The sequence below is a fragment of the Vipera berus genome, assembly GCF_964194415.1.
Source record: "Vipera berus genome assembly, chromosome: 4".
NCBI lineage: Eukaryota > Metazoa > Chordata > Lepidosauria > Squamata > Viperidae > Vipera > Vipera berus.
The window spans coordinates 2,691,450-2,707,448 of NC_138206.1; the positions used below are offsets into that span (position 1 = coordinate 2,691,450).

Genomic DNA, 15,999 nt, shown 5'->3' on the forward strand with positions numbered 1-15,999 from the left:
GTGAGTTTTGTCCCAGTGTAGCAGCAACAGCAGCAGCAGCAGTAGTAGTAGTAGTAGTAGTAGTAGTAATAGTAATCAGGAGATGGAGGAGGAGGAGGAGGAGGAGGAGAAAGGGACCTTGGAGGTCATCTAGTCCAACCCCCTTCTCAGGCAGGAAACCCTCCACCAATTCGGACAAATGGCTGTCCAGTCTCTTCTTAAAGACTTCCAGTGTTGGAGCATTCACCGCTTCTGGAGGCAGGTTGTTCCACTGGCTAATTGTTCTAACTGTCAGGAAATTCCTCCTTAGTTCCAGGTTGCTTCTCTCCTTGATGAGTTTCCATCCGTTGCTTCTTGTCCTGCCTTCAGGCGCTCTGGAGAATAGCTTGACCCCCAATTCTTCTTTGGGGCAGCCCCTCAAATACTGGAAGGCTGCTATCGTGTCCCCCCTGGTCCTTCTCTTCATTAAACTAGCAACCGTTCCTCATGTGTTTTAGCCTCCAGTCCCCTGATCATCTTTGTTGCTCTTCTCTGTACTCTTTCCAGTGGTTCACTTAACAACAGAGGCAAGAAAGGTCGTAAAACGGAGCAAAGTTCCACTTGACAAATCTCTCGCTTAGGAACAGAGAGTCTGGGTTCCACTGTGGTTGTAAGACGAGGACTGCCTGTACAGCAGGGGGTCTCCAAACGTGGCCGCTTTAAGACTGGTGGATTTCAGCTCCCAGAATTCCTCAGGAGGAATTCTGGGAGTTTGAAGTCCACCAGTCTTAATGCGGCCCAGTTTGGCTGGCTGAGGAATTCTGGGAGTTGAAGTCCACCAGTCTTAAAGCGGCTGAGTTTGCAGGCTAAGGAATTCTGGAAGTCCACCAGTGTTAATGCGGCCCAGTTTGGCAGGCTGGGGAATTCTGGGAGTTGAAGTCCACCAGTCTCAAAGCAGCTGTAGAGGAACATGGCAAGCCAGGCCTGCTGATGGCTTCTGCCTCTTCCCCCTGCAGAGACGCCAAAGTTTGCAGCCTGCTGCTTCAGGCTCAGTATCCGGTGCTGGCCATGGACGGCTCCGTGCCGGTGGTTGACGTCTTCTCCGGTCAAAAGAACGGGATCCTGAAGGCGACCTTGGCCATGGGTTCGACTGATCAGGTCTTGGCGCTGCAGAGAGTCAAGAAGGAAGAAGGGCCGGCATCTCCAGCCGTCCTGCACCCACCGCACGCCCTGGATCCCCTCCCTGCAGCCCCCGCGAAGGTGCGTCCACGCCATTATCAGAGCAGGGCCACGGGAACGACCAGGGTTTTTCTCTTTATTTCCCCCAAAAAGTTTCAAGTGGCGTGCGTGGTATTCTTCTTTTTTTGTTTTTTTAATCAGTTAGAGAAAGAAAAGGCGTGAAAGAGCGTCATTTGAACTTGGGACCTTGCCAGTTCTTATCCGGCGATGATTAGATGACCTGCATGGCTAACATCCTGAGTGACAGAATGGAGGGGGATTTGTGGAGGGGAGGAGGAGGAGGAGGAGGAAGAAGAAAAGTGGGGCCCTTGCTGCTCTCTGAACTTGGGGCTTTTCTTGCAGACGTTTCGTCACCTAGCTAAGTAACATCATCCGTGCTAAGAGGATGGGGTTTGTGGAGGAGCAGGAAGACAGACTGTGGGATCCTGGGTGCGCTCTGAGCTTGCCAGTTTCCTTGTAGACCTTTCATGACCCAACTAGGTGACATCATCAGGGCTAGAAGGAGGTGGAGTTGAAGGAAGAGGAGGAGGATTATGGGCTCTTTGGTGCTCTCTGAGTTGGCAGTTTTCTTGCAGATGTTTCATGACCCAGCTAGGTAAAATCATCAGTGCTAGAAGGGAGGGGACTTTGTGGAGAGGAGGAGGAGGAGAAGGGAGGGAGGGAGGGAGGGAGGGAGGGAGGGAAGAAGGAAGAAGGAAGGAAAGTGGGGTCCTTGGTGCTTTCTGAGCTGGGTGGTTTTATTGCAGATGTTTCATGGCCCAACTAGGTGACATCATCAGTGCTAGAAGCGGGGAGGAGGAGGAAGAGGGAGGGAGGGAGGGAGGGAGGGAGGAAAGAAAGAAAGAAAGAGAAAGAAAGAAAGAAAGAAAGTTTATGTTTGTTTATGTTTATTTGATTTCTATACCGCCCTTCTCCCTAGGGACTCAGGGCGGTTCACAGGGCATATATAAATAACGGTACAAAAGTTAAAAGAAAATTAAATCAAAGCCCAGTTAAAAACAATAATACAATACAAAAAACACCAAATTTAAAACCCATAATCCCCCATCAGGCCAGACCAGCTAATTCAAATAAGTGGGTCTTCAACCCGCGACGGAAGGTTCGGAGGTCTGATGTCATCCGGAGCTCCACCGGCAGTTGGTTCCATAATGCCGGAGCGGCCACAGAGAAGGCCCTCCCCCTGGGGGCCACCAGTCGGCATTCCCTGACGAAAGAAAGAAAGAAAGAAAGAAAGAAAGAAAGAAAAAGAAAGAAAGAAAGAAAGAAAGAAGAAAGAAAGAAAGAAAGAAAGAAAGAAAGAAAGAAAGAAAGAAAGAAAGAAAGAAAGAAAGAAAGAAAGAAAGAAAGAAAGAAAGAAAGAAAGATTATGAGGTCCCGGGTGCTCTCTGAGCTGGGTGGTTTCCTTGCAGACGTTTCATGACCCAACTAGGGAACATCATCAGGGCTAGAAGGGAATGGGGTTTGAGGAGGTGGTGGAGGAAGAGGAGGTGGAGGTGGAGGAAGAGGAGGAGGAAGAGGAGGAGGACAGTGGGGTCCTTGGTGCTCTCTGAGCTGGGTGGTTTTCTTGCAGACGTTTCATGGCCCAACTAGGGAACACCATCAGTGCTAGAAAGGAGTGGGGTTTGCTGTCTGTTTACATATTGGCGGCTTGCCCTGTCACCAATTTTATCTACAAGTTGAGCGACTGTTCAAACTTACAACGCCCCCGATGAAAGGGACTTACGATTGTTTTCCACACTTACGGCCACTGCAGCATGATCACGGCCACCTGATAAACGTTCAGGCCCTTGACCACCGACTCATACTTAGGACGGTTGCAGCCGCCCAGCCTCACCTGATCCCCCCTTGGCGACCTTCCGACCAGCCAAGGGAACGCGGAAACCAGCTCCGCTTAGCAACCCTGCGGCTAGCTTTTAACTGCTGCAGTCGCTTCCCCTTCGCAGCTCTCGGCCAGAAAGGTCGTCAAATGGGGCCAAGCTCGCTTAACGACCGTCTTGCTCAGCAGTGGGAAATTTGGGCTCCGTTGCGGTCGTAAGTCAGCTTTTTCCTAACAGAGCCAGTCTTTAAGGATGTGGCATGAAAGGGGAGAAATATAAGGGTGGTAGAATTTCGGCGGGGCGGGGTTAGGCTTAGGTGGCTTGCTTGTTTTACGTCCGAGGTATCCGAGGTCGTTCCTTGGAGACTAATTGATGCCCGTAACGTTTCCCACCCATCCTGTCCTTCCCTCCATTCCTTTTTTTTGTCTTTTTCAGCTGCCCAGCATGGAGAAGGCAGGTCTGGTGGAACACACCTTTGAGGTCCGCATTGAGGGGGTCCAAGGCCTGACGCCCCTGCAGTCCACCGTCTGGGGAGAAGCCGACTGTTACATCCAGTACCGCTTTCCCGCTCAGGATTCGGCATCCGGCACGCTCGGCGAAGGAGAACTTAGCCAGAAGGGTGAGTTGGTAGGAAAAGTCGCTTTCGGACGGGCTCCCGCGGTTCCCTTTACGCCTTGTGAGCAACGGCAAGGAAGCGCCAGGGATCCTCCCAGCAACACTGACGGTGGTGTGTAAACGGACAGCAAGCCCTATTCCGTGCTAACACGGATGATGTTCCCTAGTTGGGTCAGGAAACGTCTGTAAGCAAACTGCCAAGCTCAGAAGGCACCGAGGACCCCACATTCCTCCTCCTCCTCCTCTTCGTCCTCCCCCCACTCCCTTCTAGCAGTGATGAGGTCCCTTAGTTGGGTCACGAAATGTCTACACAGCTCAGAAAGCAGCAGGGACCCCACAATGGTGGTCCTCCTCCTCCTCCTCTTCCTCCTGCTCCTCCTCCTGTTCCACAAACCCCATCCGCTTCTAGCACTGATAATGTTACCCAGTTGGGTCAGGAAATGTCTTCAAGAAAACCGCCAAGCTCAGACAGCACCAAGGACCCCACATTATTCCTCTTCCTCCTCCTCCTCCTCCTCTCAGCAAACCATCCTCCCTTCTAGCACTGATGATGTTCCCTTGTTGGGTCATGAAATGTCTTCCAGAAAAGCACCCAGCTCAGAGAGCACCAAGGACCCCACAGTCCTTCCTTCCTTCCTTCCTTCCTTCCTTCCTTCCTTCCTTCCTTCCTTCCTTCCTTCCTTCCTTCCTTCCTTCCTTCCTTCCTCCTCCCTTTTAGCACTGATGATGTTCCCTTGTTGGGTCATGAAATGTCTTCAAGAAAAGCACCCAGCTCAGAGAGCACCAAGGACCCCACAGTCCTTCCTTCCTTCCTTCCTTCCTTCCTTCCTTCCTTCCTTCCTTCCTTCCTTCCTTCCTTCCTTCCTTCCTTCCTTCCTTCCTTCCTTCCTTCCTTCCTTCCTCCTCCCTTCCAGCACTGATGATGTTCCCTAGTTGGGTCAGGAAACGTCTGCAAGAAAACCACCCAGCTCAGAGAGCACCAAGGAACCCATGGTCATTCTCCTCCTTCCTCCTCCTCCTCCTCCTCCTCCTCCTCCTCCTCCTCCTCCTCCTCCTCTCCACAAATTTCCCTCCCTTCTACCACTGATGATGTTAGCTACTTGGGTCATAAAACGTGTTCAAGGAAACAACCCAGCTCAACGAGCACCCAGGACCCCACTGTGATAGGGACGATGGGCTGATCCAGGATAGTCTCGTTGCTTTCCCGGATAGTGTTGAGAATAAGAGGAGGTGGAGCGGACGGAATCCAGGTACAGCATCTGGAAACCCCTTGGAGAAATGGCAGAATAGACACCTAAGAAACCAGCACGGCATTCTGTATCCTGTATTTTCTTCTGTCCTTCCTGCTTGCACGTCTGATGCCTTTCCTTTCTGCTTTTGCCTAGGTCAGGAGTAGGCCACCTGGGCTCTTTTAGGACTGGTGGACTCCAAGTCCCAGAATTCCTCAGCCAGCCACGCTGAGGGGAAAGGGAGAGGTTTCCAAGCTGAACCCTGATGGCTCAGGAATTCTGGGAGTTGAAGTCCACGAGTCATGAAGGGGCCACAGCTCCCCCATGCTGGCTCAGGAATTCTGGGAGTTGAAGTCCACCAGTCATGAAGGGGCCATAGTTCCCTCATGCTGGCTCAGGAATTCTGGGAGTTGAAGTCCACCAGTCATGAAGGGGCCATAGTTCCCTCATGCTGGCTCAGGAATTCTGGGAGTTGAAGTCCACGAGTCATGAAGGGGCCATAGTTCCCTCATGCTGGCTCAGGAATTCTGGGAGTTGAAGTCCATGAGTTATGAAGGGGCCAATGTTTCCCTCATGCTGCCTCAGGAATTCTGGGAGTTTATTTATTTATTTATTTTTATTTATTAAATTTTTATACCGCCCTTCTCCCAAAGGACTCAGGGCGGTGAACAGGGCATATAAATAGAAATACAAAAGTTAAAAAAGGATTAAATAATTGCCCAATTAAAACAATCAGAATATAAAATCTATTAAAACCCTCACGTTCCCCCATCAGGCCAGGCCAGCTTGTTCGAATAAATGGGTCTTTAACCCGCGCCGGAAGGAGCGAAGATCCGGTGCCATCCGGAGCTCAACCAGCAGTTGGTTCCACAGAGCCGGGGCGCCCACAGAGAAGGCCCTCCCCCTGGGGGCTACCAGCCGACATTCCCTGACTGGAGGCACCCTGAGGAGGTCCTCTCTGTGGGAACGCACTGGGCGGAGGGGAGTCGACGCCGGCAGCAGGTGATCCCCGAGGTATTCCGGACCCATGCCATGTAAGGACTTAAAAACCATCACTAAGACCTTGAACCTCACCCGGAAGACAACTGGTAACCAATGCAGCTCGCGGAGCAAAGGTGTAACATGGGAGTACCGGGAAACTCCCAAGACAACTCTCGCGGCTGCATTCTGTACCAGTTGGAGCCTCCGAGTGGTCTTCAAGGAAAGCCCCATGTAAAGAGCATTGCAGTAGTCCAGACGAGAGGTCACGAGCGCATGAGTGACCGTACACAGGGCATCCCGGTCCAGATAGGGCCGCAACTGGCGCACCAGGCGAACCTGAGCGAAAGCCCCCCTAGTCACGGCTACTATATGGTCTTCCAGGGTAAGCCGTGAATCTAGGAGGACTCCCAGGTTGCGAGCCCTATCTACAGGAGGTAATAACTCACCCCCCATAGAGAGGGGTGGGATGTCTTGAATGTCCCGAGATGCCGGTACGCACAGCCACTCAGTCTTGTCAGGGTTGAGTTGAAGTCTGTTCCTCCCCATCCAGACCCGAACCGCCTCCAGGCAGCGGGACATCACAGCGAGGGCATCACTGGGGTGGTTTGGGGTCGAAATGAAAAGTTGGGTATCATCGGCATATTGATGATACCCAACTCCAAAACCACGAATGATCTCACCCAGTCATAAAAGAGCCAAGGTTGGCTACCCCCTGGCCTAGGAGAAGGACCGTTAGAGAAGTTTCTAACGAACATTTTATCCAATTTATCCAGCAAGACTTAAACACAAAACACCGAATCACAGGGCTGGAAGGAGCCTTGGAGGTCGTCTAGTCCAACCTCCCTACTTAAGGCAGGAATCTCAAAACCGCCCCAGTCAAACGGTGATCCAGTCTATTTTTGAAAAGCTCTGGTGCTCCTCATTCAAAGCACGAGCTGCGTGTAGGTAGTAGGACTGTCTTATGTTTACAATAGGTTGAATATAGCCCTCCAGATGGTGTTGTGGCCTCATACCCTTGCACTGCTCTCTGTCTGCTACTTCAGGGGTCCCCGTGGACCAGCACCACTCCACAACGTGCCAGCAACCGATCCGCGAAAACAAGCGGAGCCCCTTCCGCGGGATGCAGGCAGCGCGCAAAAGCACGCCCCCTGCGGTCCGTGGGAAAAACCTCTCCATGGAACCGGTCCCCGGGGCCCAAAAGGCTGGGGGGGGGCCTTGCGCTACCGGATTGAAACCAGAGTTTTATTTTCTCCTGCAGACCTTGAGTTGAAGGCCTTCCGCACGTCCACCACCTTGTGCGTCCCCGATCCCACCTTCAACGATGCACACCATCACTCTCTTCTGGTACCGGCTGGCGTCCCGGTTCAGCGGTCGCTACTCGGGGCTTTCTCAGCCCAGAGCCAAGCAGGAGAAGGTGGAGGGATTCATTTTGAAATCTGGTGCAGGTACGTCTCTTACGCCTGTCGTGCAGCCCACTCCCCGGGCGGGGCCCGCTTGCCTCTCTCCGTTTGCATTGCAAGGTGCTGAGGAGGATGGGAGCCGGGAAATGGATCCTCAGACGTGACCGGTCTGCCCATTCCTGTCCCATCTCCACTCGATTGTCTTGTCTGAAAGCTAAACCTCCCCGGATCTTGTAACCAGTTGTCAAAGCGGGGAGGGGAGGTGGAAATATGTGGGGGTCCCTGGCGCTCTCTGAGCCGAGTGGTTTTCTTGCAGACGTTTCAGGACCCAGCTAGGTAACTTCAGGTGAGTGAGGGTGGAGTTTGCCAGCGCCCTCCTAGCACTGATGGGGTTCCCTGGTTGGGTCCTGAAACATCTGCAAGAAAACAACCAAACGCAGAGAGCGCCAAGGACCCCGCAGTTCTCCTCCTCCTCCTCCTCCTCCTCCTCCTCCTCCTCCTCCTCCTCTTTGCAAACCCCGCTCCTTTCTAGCACTGATGATGTTCCCTAGCTGGGTCATGAAACGTCTGCAAGAAAAGTACTAAGCTCAGACAAGACTCCACAGTCCTTCCTCTTCCTCCTTGTCTTCCTCCTCCTCCCTCCTCCTCCCCCCCCCCAAATCCCCCTCCCTTCTAGCACTGATGATGTTCCCTAGTTGGGTCATGAAACGTCTGCAAGAAAACCACCCAGCTCAGAGAGCACCAAGGACCCCACAGTCCTCCCTCCCTCCCTCCCTCCCTCCCTCCCTTCCTTCCTTCCTTCCTTCCTTCCTTCCTTCCTTCCTTCCTTCCTTCCTTCCTTCCTTCCTTCCTTCCTCCTCGCTTCTAGCACTGATGATGTTCCCTAGTTGGGTCATGAAACATCTGCAAGAAAACCAGCCAGCTCAGAGAGCACCAAGGACCCCCCCCCTACACACACACACACACACACACACACACACACACGGCAAACCTGAGCCACAGATCTTCTCTCGGCCAACTACTTTAGTGTTTTGCCCTTGACCAAGCAACTCAGCTTCCTGTCTCTGTGTTTTGCTGTCTTTGGCTCCTCCAGCTGAATCGTGATTTGCAACCGTTTGGTCTCCTCCCTTCCGCAGGTACTACTACCCCAATGTCCGAGATCAGATGGTGGCCCGGGCAAGCTTGCCCCTCTCGCGCCTTTGCGCCATGGTCACCATGCAGCACCGTCAGGAAGTGGGGATGCAGACCTTCTGCCTGCCGGTGATGCCGAGAATCGGCAGCTCCGGAGAACTCCATCCTCGGTCCTCGGGTAGGAGAAGGCCCTGGTTGGTCCGGAGCTAAGATGGGGGCTGATGGTGGCAAGATCCCTGGGATGGAGACCCCCCGGCTTCCTTTAAAACAGTCTCTTTGGTCCTCGTTCATTCCGGGGACCCCTCCTTAAAGGGAAAAACTATCCAGATTTGGGTAGCCCTCTCCTCCCAGGTCAAGTGGGGTCAGTTCTGTAAGAGTAGCAGGCTCCACGATCTCCCGTGGGCTGAATAACGTTAACCGTTAATGAATGGTTAAACAATTAGTCAGTGGAACTCCTTGCCACCAGAAGTTATGGGTGCTTCATCACTGGAGGCTTTTCAAGAAGAGAGCAGCCAGCCATTAGTCTGGAAATGGTCTAGGGCAGGGGTAGGCAACCTCGGCTCTTTTATGACTCATGGACTTCAACTCCCAGAATTCCTGAGCCAGCATGGGGGAACTATGGCCCCTTATGACTCATGGGCTTGGCTGGCTCAGGAATTCTGGGAGTGTCCATGAGTCATAAAAGAGCTGAGGTTGCCTACCCCTGGTCTAGGGTTAGGGTTAGGTAACCTTGGCCCCTTCATGACTCGTGGACTTCAACTCCCAGAATTCCTGAGCCAGCATGGGGGAACTATGGCCCTTTCATGACTCCTGGACTTCAACTCCCAGAATTCCTCAGCCAGCATGGGGGAACTATGGCCCCTTATGACTCATGGACTTCAACTCCCAGAATTCCTCAGCCAGCATGGGGGAACTATGGCCCCTTCATGACTCGTGGACTTCAACTCCCAGAATTCCTGATTCGGCATGGCTCAGCTTGGAAACCTCTCCCTTTCCCCTCAGCATGGCTGGCTCAGGAATTCTGGGAGTTGAAGTCCACAAGTCATGAAGGGGCCATAGTTCCCCCATGCTGGCTGAGGAATTCTGGGAGTTGAAGTCCACCAGTCATAAAAGAGCCAAGGTTGCCCACCCCTGGTCTAGGGTCTCCTGCTTGAGCAGGGGGTTGGACTAGAAGACCTCCAAGGTCCCTTTCAACTCTGCTATTCTGTACAGGTAGTCCTCAACTTACATCCATTTAGCGAGCATTCAAAGTTACAATGGGATTTCAAAAAGTGATTTATGGCCCTGTTTCACATGCCCATTGCAGCATCCCTGTGGTGACGTGATCAAAATTCGGCCACTTGGCAATGGCCTCATATTTATGACGGTGGCCGTGTCCCCGGGGTCACGTGAGCCCCTTTTGAGACCTTCTGACCAGCCAAGCCAATGGGAAAGCCAGATTCGTTTAACGACCGTGTTACTAACTTAAGAATTGTTCAGTGATCCACTTAACCACTGTGGCACGGAAGGTCGTAAAATGGGCCAAAGCTCACTTAACAAACATCTCGCGGGCCAACAGAAATTTTGGGGCTCCATCGTGGTCGTAAGTCGAGGACTCCCTGCATTCAGCAACCTGCCTTTTCTTCTCCCTCTCCTTTTTTTTTTCCAGGTTTGCTGCAAGTGAGCGTAACGTACCGACAGACTTTGCAAGGAAACGAAAGCCTGCTAGAGGCTCAAACCATTTCCCTCTCCGTCCAAATCCACGCAGCGGCCGGCTTGCAAGCAGCGGCCAGGTAAGGAGGAGTTGAAAGCTCAATACAGAGGATCCTCGACTTACGACAGTTCACTTAGTGACGGTTCGAAGGTACAGCAGCACTGGAAAGCACGGCTCGTGGCCGTTTGGCACCCTTAACGACCGTTGCAGCATCCCCGTGGTCGCGTGATCAAAATTCAGACCCTTGGCAACTGACTCGTATTTATGACGGTCGCAGCGTCCCAGGGTCGTGTGGTCCCCTTTTCACAGCCTTCCGACAGGCAAAGTCAATGGGGAAGCCGGATTCTCTTAAAGACCAAGTTACTAACTTAACAACCACAACGATTCACTTAACGACATGCGACCAGAATGGCGCCCCAAATTTCTGTTGCTAAACAAGAACATAGCAAAGGGAGTTTCGTCCCGTTTGATGACCTTTCTTGCTTACAGCTGTTAGGTGAATCCCCGCCGTTAAGGGAATCGATGAGCTGTTAAGTTAGTCAGACGGTGGTTAAGTGAATCCGGCTTTTCCCCCCCCCTTGACTTTGCTCGTCAGAAGGTCGCAAAAGGGGGTCACGTCACCCGGGGACAGCACGACAATCATAAATAGCCAGTTTCCAAGCCTCCGAGTTTTGATCAGGTGACTACGGGGACACTGCGATGGTCGTAGGTGTGGAAATAACAACAACAACAATAATAATAACAATAAAAATTGGAAGGGACCTTGGAGGTCATCTAGTCCAACCCCCTGCTCAGGCAGGAAACCCTAGACCATTTCAGACAAATGGTCATAAGTCACTTTTATCAGCGCTGTTGTAACTTTGAAGTGACCGTGGAGACGTCACAACACTGTTAGTGCGAAAAACGCTCATAAGTCCCCTTTTCTACAAGCGTTGTCACTTGGAACGGTTACTAAACGAGCGGATGTAAGTCGGGGACGACCTGTCTAAATAAATAAATTAAAAAATCAATGTTTTCTTCTCGTCGCTTAGGGCGGTGGCCGAAAAGTACCCTTCGTTGCAGTACAGTGCGGAAATTGGGCTCAACACCTACGTGTCGATACAGCTCCCCTTCCTTCCGGAGGCGGAGCGGCGCAGGACGAGAACCGTGGCTCGCTCGTTCTGTCCCGTGTTTGGGCACCACGCCGAGCTCCCCTGCCGTCTCGTGGTCCAGAGGAGCAGCGGAGAAGCCTGCTGCCTTGGGGAACTCCTGCAGCGGTCCGAGATGGTATTCCAGCTCTATCACCAGCCCCTGAAGTCAGGTGCGACAAACGGAAGTGGGTCCGGTTGTCGAACTGCACAACGTAGCCCCAAAAGCTGGGGGGCCTGGATTCATCGATGGTGAACGCTGCGGTATATAGGCGGTCCTCAATTTACAATGGTTCATTTAGTGACTGTTCAGAGTTACAGCGGCAGTGAAAAGAAAAGGGCTTGTGACCTGTTTTTCGCACTTAACGACCGTTTCATCCTCCCCCGGGTCACGTGATCAAAATTCAGATATTTGGCGACTGACTCGTTTTTATGACGGGTCGCCGTGTCCCGGGGTCACGTGATCCCCTTTTTGCGACCTTCTGACGAGCAAAGTCTATGGGGGAAGCTGGAGTTGCTGAACAGCCACGTGATTCGATTAACAACGGCAGTGATTCACTGAACAACGTTGGCAAAAAAAGTCGTAAAATGGGGTAAAACCCGCTTAAGAAGTGTCTCAGCAACAGAAAGTTTGGGCTCAGTTGTGGTCGTAAAGTCGAGGACTGCCTGTACTTCAGTGCAATTTCCCTTCCCTTGATTGAGATATGAGGAGACATTTTCAGAAAGGGCTCTACTTGATTGGCACTACCTGGCCCATGTGGCACTGCCAAGGGTTCTTAATGGTTTCAGTTTCCCTGGCTGTCATGTCAAGGAACACAGGTAGTCCTCGACCTACGACCACAGTTTAGCCCAGAATTTATGTCGCTAAGCGAGACGTTTGTTTTAGTGAGTCCCATTTTACGACTTGCCTTGCCGCATACATTAAGTGAATCCCTGCATTGTTCAAGTTAGTGAAACGGTTGTTAAGTGAATCCGGCTTCCCCTTTGACTTTGCATGTCAGAAGGTCGCAAAAGGGCGTGACCCCGGGCTGCTGCAACCGTCAGTTGCCAAGTGTCCAGATTTTTACCACACGACCACGGGGATGCTGTGACGGTCATAGGTGTGAAAATGGTCGTAAGTCCCTTTGTTCAGTGCTGTTGTAACTTCGAAGTGTCACTAAACGAATGCTAGTAAGTCGAGGGCTGTAGTAAGTCCCTGTAGTTGAACAGCTTAATTGTATGCTTGTTAGTATATCTATATCTAGATAGATAAATAGATAGATAGATAGATAGATGATAGATAGATAGATAGATAGATAGATAGATAGATAGATAGATAGATAGACAGACAGACAGATAGAAAAATAGGTGATAGATGATAGAAAAATAGATAGATAGATAGATAGATAGATAGATAGATAGATAGATAGATAGATAGATTGATTTATAGATAGATATGGCATGATAGATGATAGACATAAGGTATATTTAGATGATAGATAGATAGATAGATAGATAGATAGATAGATAGATAGATAGATAGATAGATAGATAGAGTCCTCAAGTTACAACCTCAATGGAGCCTGCCAATTATGGCCGTAAATTGTGACAGTCATAAAACGAGCCACTTCATGTGGCCAAAGTTGATTTTGCAGCAGTCATTAAGCAAACGGCGCGGCCGTTCAGCTGACTCGCCGTTTGCTCTGGAGCGTTTTTGCCCCGAACCGGAACTAAATGACGGTTTTCAACGAAACCATCATCGGTGGTGGCCTTGTGACTGCCAGATGCAGGAGGACAAGTCTAAATTCAGACCGGTTGCTGACGTGGCTGTGGATATCCTGGGAGTTGAAGTCCACACGGTAGCCGCGTTGGGAGAGCCCTGCTCTAGATTGATACCTTCCAGGAGGAGATGAATTCCAATTATTACGATGAGAAAATTTATATCATCATTGTTCCTTAACTCTTGCAGCTGCTCCGAGAGAAACACAAACGTTGAAAGACTGCCTGCTGGGAACCGTAAGCCTTCCTACCCGAGAGCTGTTAATTCGAAGATCAGGTAAAGACGCCGCCACGTTTCACCGTGACCTCTGCGCTTGTTGTGATTCAGGGAGAAGGGCGGTATACAAATTTAATAAAAGTAAAGTAAAGTAAAGTAAAGTAAGGGTCAGCCTGTGGGTTCGGCAGTTGGGTCGGACGACTCAGAGGAGGAGGAGGGGGGTGTTGAAGATCTTGCTGATGAGAGCCCTCAGCCAGGCCCCTCCCACTTGGTCACCATGGAGACCCAGCTGTGTGAGCCTGACAGCGTGGATGAAGATGACCCACAGCTGGCCCTGTTCAAGGACGCCCGACGCAGGAGGCAGTCAATCAGGAGTAAACAGAGGAAGGCAATGGGGCTCCTCGGAAGGAGGCAGAGAGAAGTATAAAAGGGGAATGTGTGGGAGGGCTGGTTTGCTGAAGGCAACCGCTTGAATAGCTCCTGTTTCTTGGTTCGTGTCTTGTCTTGCTCTGTTTTATGTTAATAAATTTGGCAGGCGTAATTCCAGCCTCTTGCCGTTTGTAAAGGGGTTGTCCCTGCCTTTTCTGCAGGGCCGGTAGCAGGCTGGTACAGAACAGCGCTTATCACCAGCCAGGTGGACAACTTGGTGCAAGGGGGCATCTGTGGCCGGGAGGCTCTTGCCCTAGAGTCCCCTGGCGCGCCAGACGCGCCCTTCGTCGTTACGATTTATTTAATTTTGCATTGAGCCTTTCTTATTTTCGCAAATCACTGCCTAGTTGGGTCACGAAACCTCTGGAAGAAAACCACCAGAGAATCCCCTGCGGATTCTTCTCTTCTGTTGGGACCTGCGTTGTTTTGTTGAATTGTCTTGTGTTGCTTTTAAAGAATTCGTCCCAGGGCTGCCTTGTGTGGTTTGGGTGTTTTGCCGGGTTTTTTTTTAATGGATTGTTTTGTGGTTTTCTACTCAAAAGTTCATCAGAGTTGGACAACGATAACAAATTGGAACAAATAAATGATGTAGCATGAAAGATAGATCTTCCTTCCTCCTTCCCTCCCTTCCTCTCTTTCTTTCTTTCGTTCTTCCTTCCTTTCTCTTTTCCTTTTTCCTCCCTTTCTTTTTCTTTTTCTTTTCCTTTCTTCTTTCTTTCTTTCTTTCTTTCTTTCTTTCTTTCTTTCTTTCTTTCTTTCTTTCTTTCTTTCTTCCTTTCTCTTTCTTTTCCTTCCTTTGTTTCCTTCCTTCCTCCCTCCCTCTTTCTTTCTTTCTCTTTTCCTTCTTTCTTTCTTCCTTTCTCTTTCTTTTTTTCCTTTGTTGCCTTCCCCCTTTCTTTTTCTTTTTCTTTTTCTTTCTCTTTTCCTTTCTTTCTTCCTTCCTTTCTCTTTTTTTCCTTCCTTTGTTTCCTTCCTTCCTTCCTCCGTCTTTCTTTCTTTCTTTCTTTCTTTCTTTCTTTCTTTCTTTCTTTCTCTTTTCCTTCTTTCTTTCTTCCTTTTTCTTTCTTTTCCTTCCTTTGTTGCCTTCCCCCTCTTTCTTTTTCTTTTTCTTTCTCTTTTCCTTTCTTCTTTCTTCCTTCCTTCCTTTCTCTTTCTTTTTCTTCCTTTGTTTCCTTCCTTCCTTCCTTCCTTCCTTCCTTCCTCTTTCTTTCTTTCTTTCTTTCTTTCTTTCTTTCTTTCTTTCTTTCTTTCTTTCTTTCTTTCTCTTTCTCTTTTCCTTTCTTCCTTCCTTCCTTCTCTTTCTTTTCCTTCCTTTGTTTCCTTCCTCTTTCCTTCTTTCTTTCTTTCTTTCTTTCTTTCTTTCTCTCTCTCTCTCTCTCTCTCTCTCTCTCTCTTTCCTTCCTTCCTTCCTTCCTTCCTTCCTTCCTTCCTTCCTTCCTTCCTTCCTTCCTTCCTTCTTTCTTTCTTTCTTTCTTTCTTTCTTTCTTTCTTTCTTTCTTTCTTTCTTTCTTTCTTATCAAGAACTCATTCTCTTTGTGTTTCCTTTACAAGGTCTCAGAGGTTGGTACCCCGTCATTCTCCCAGAGGATCTCTCAACATCGCGGTGTGCAAACATCCTGCAAACCGTCGCCGGAGGCTTGGACCTTTCAGTTGCATTTGTTCACCCCGGAGACCGAGAGCGTGTTCTAGAGACTGCAGATCTCCTAGGCTGGAGTTGGAAGGAACGCTGCTCTGATGATCTGCTGGAGGATAGCGAGAGTGAAGGACACTCCCCTTCGACAACGGTCCGTGTGACTGTTTCTACTCCTCGGCTGTGGTTACCGTTACAGAGCATGCTACTCGCAGGACAGACCCACTTAAATAAAAGCATCTATTGCTACCTCCGCTACAAACTGTACGATCAAGAAGCCGCTTGGACCTCACTGAGGAGGCCAAAGATAACAGAAGGCGAGAAACACGTGACTGTGACGTTTAAGAATCCCAACCATATGGAGCTCCAGTCCAGTCCAGCATTATTCTGGTATTTCAGGGAAGAAAAACTGGAACTCCAGGTGTGGCGAGCCTACGGCAAAGATGGTGATGCGGAAAGACCGCGGGATACCGATCGCTTGATCGGATCAGCGTACGTGGACCTGGCATCACTGGCAGACAGGCCACGAAAGAAGAAAACAGTCAGTGGTATGTTTATAGCAGTTTTTAAAGGAAAGTGCAGGTAATCCTCGACTTGCGACCAAAATTTCTGTTGCTAAGCAAGACAGCTGAGAGTTCTGCCCCCATTTTACAACCTTTCTTGTCACTGTTGTTAAACCAATCACTGAAGTTGTTAAGTGGGTAACACAGTTTGTTAAGCGAATCTGGCTTTTCCCCATTGACTGTTTGTCAAAAGGACACAAAAGGGGATCACG

At 50.3% G+C, this 15,999-nt stretch overlaps 1 protein-coding gene across 1 annotated transcript in view; it reads left to right on the forward strand.

The window, feature by feature from the left end:
- C2CD3 (C2 domain containing 3 centriole elongation regulator) overlaps nucleotides 1-15,999 on the forward strand; it is a gene marked incomplete at its 5' end in the record, with an annotated part of 69,057 nt that overhangs the window by 26,697 nt on the left and 26,361 nt on the right. Inside the window, 8 exons of the mRNA XM_081327782.1 lie at nucleotides 975-1,218; nucleotides 3,450-3,633; nucleotides 7,098-7,284; nucleotides 8,376-8,548; nucleotides 10,019-10,142; nucleotides 11,095-11,363; nucleotides 13,139-13,225; nucleotides 15,146-15,772. Of these exons, the coding sequence (XP_081183908.1) occupies nucleotides 975-1,218; nucleotides 3,450-3,633; nucleotides 7,098-7,284; nucleotides 8,376-8,548; nucleotides 10,019-10,142; nucleotides 11,095-11,363; nucleotides 13,139-13,225; nucleotides 15,146-15,772 (1,895 nt within the window). The remainder of the gene's footprint in view (nucleotides 1-974; nucleotides 1,219-3,449; nucleotides 3,634-7,097; nucleotides 7,285-8,375; nucleotides 8,549-10,018; nucleotides 10,143-11,094; nucleotides 11,364-13,138; nucleotides 13,226-15,145; nucleotides 15,773-15,999) is intronic.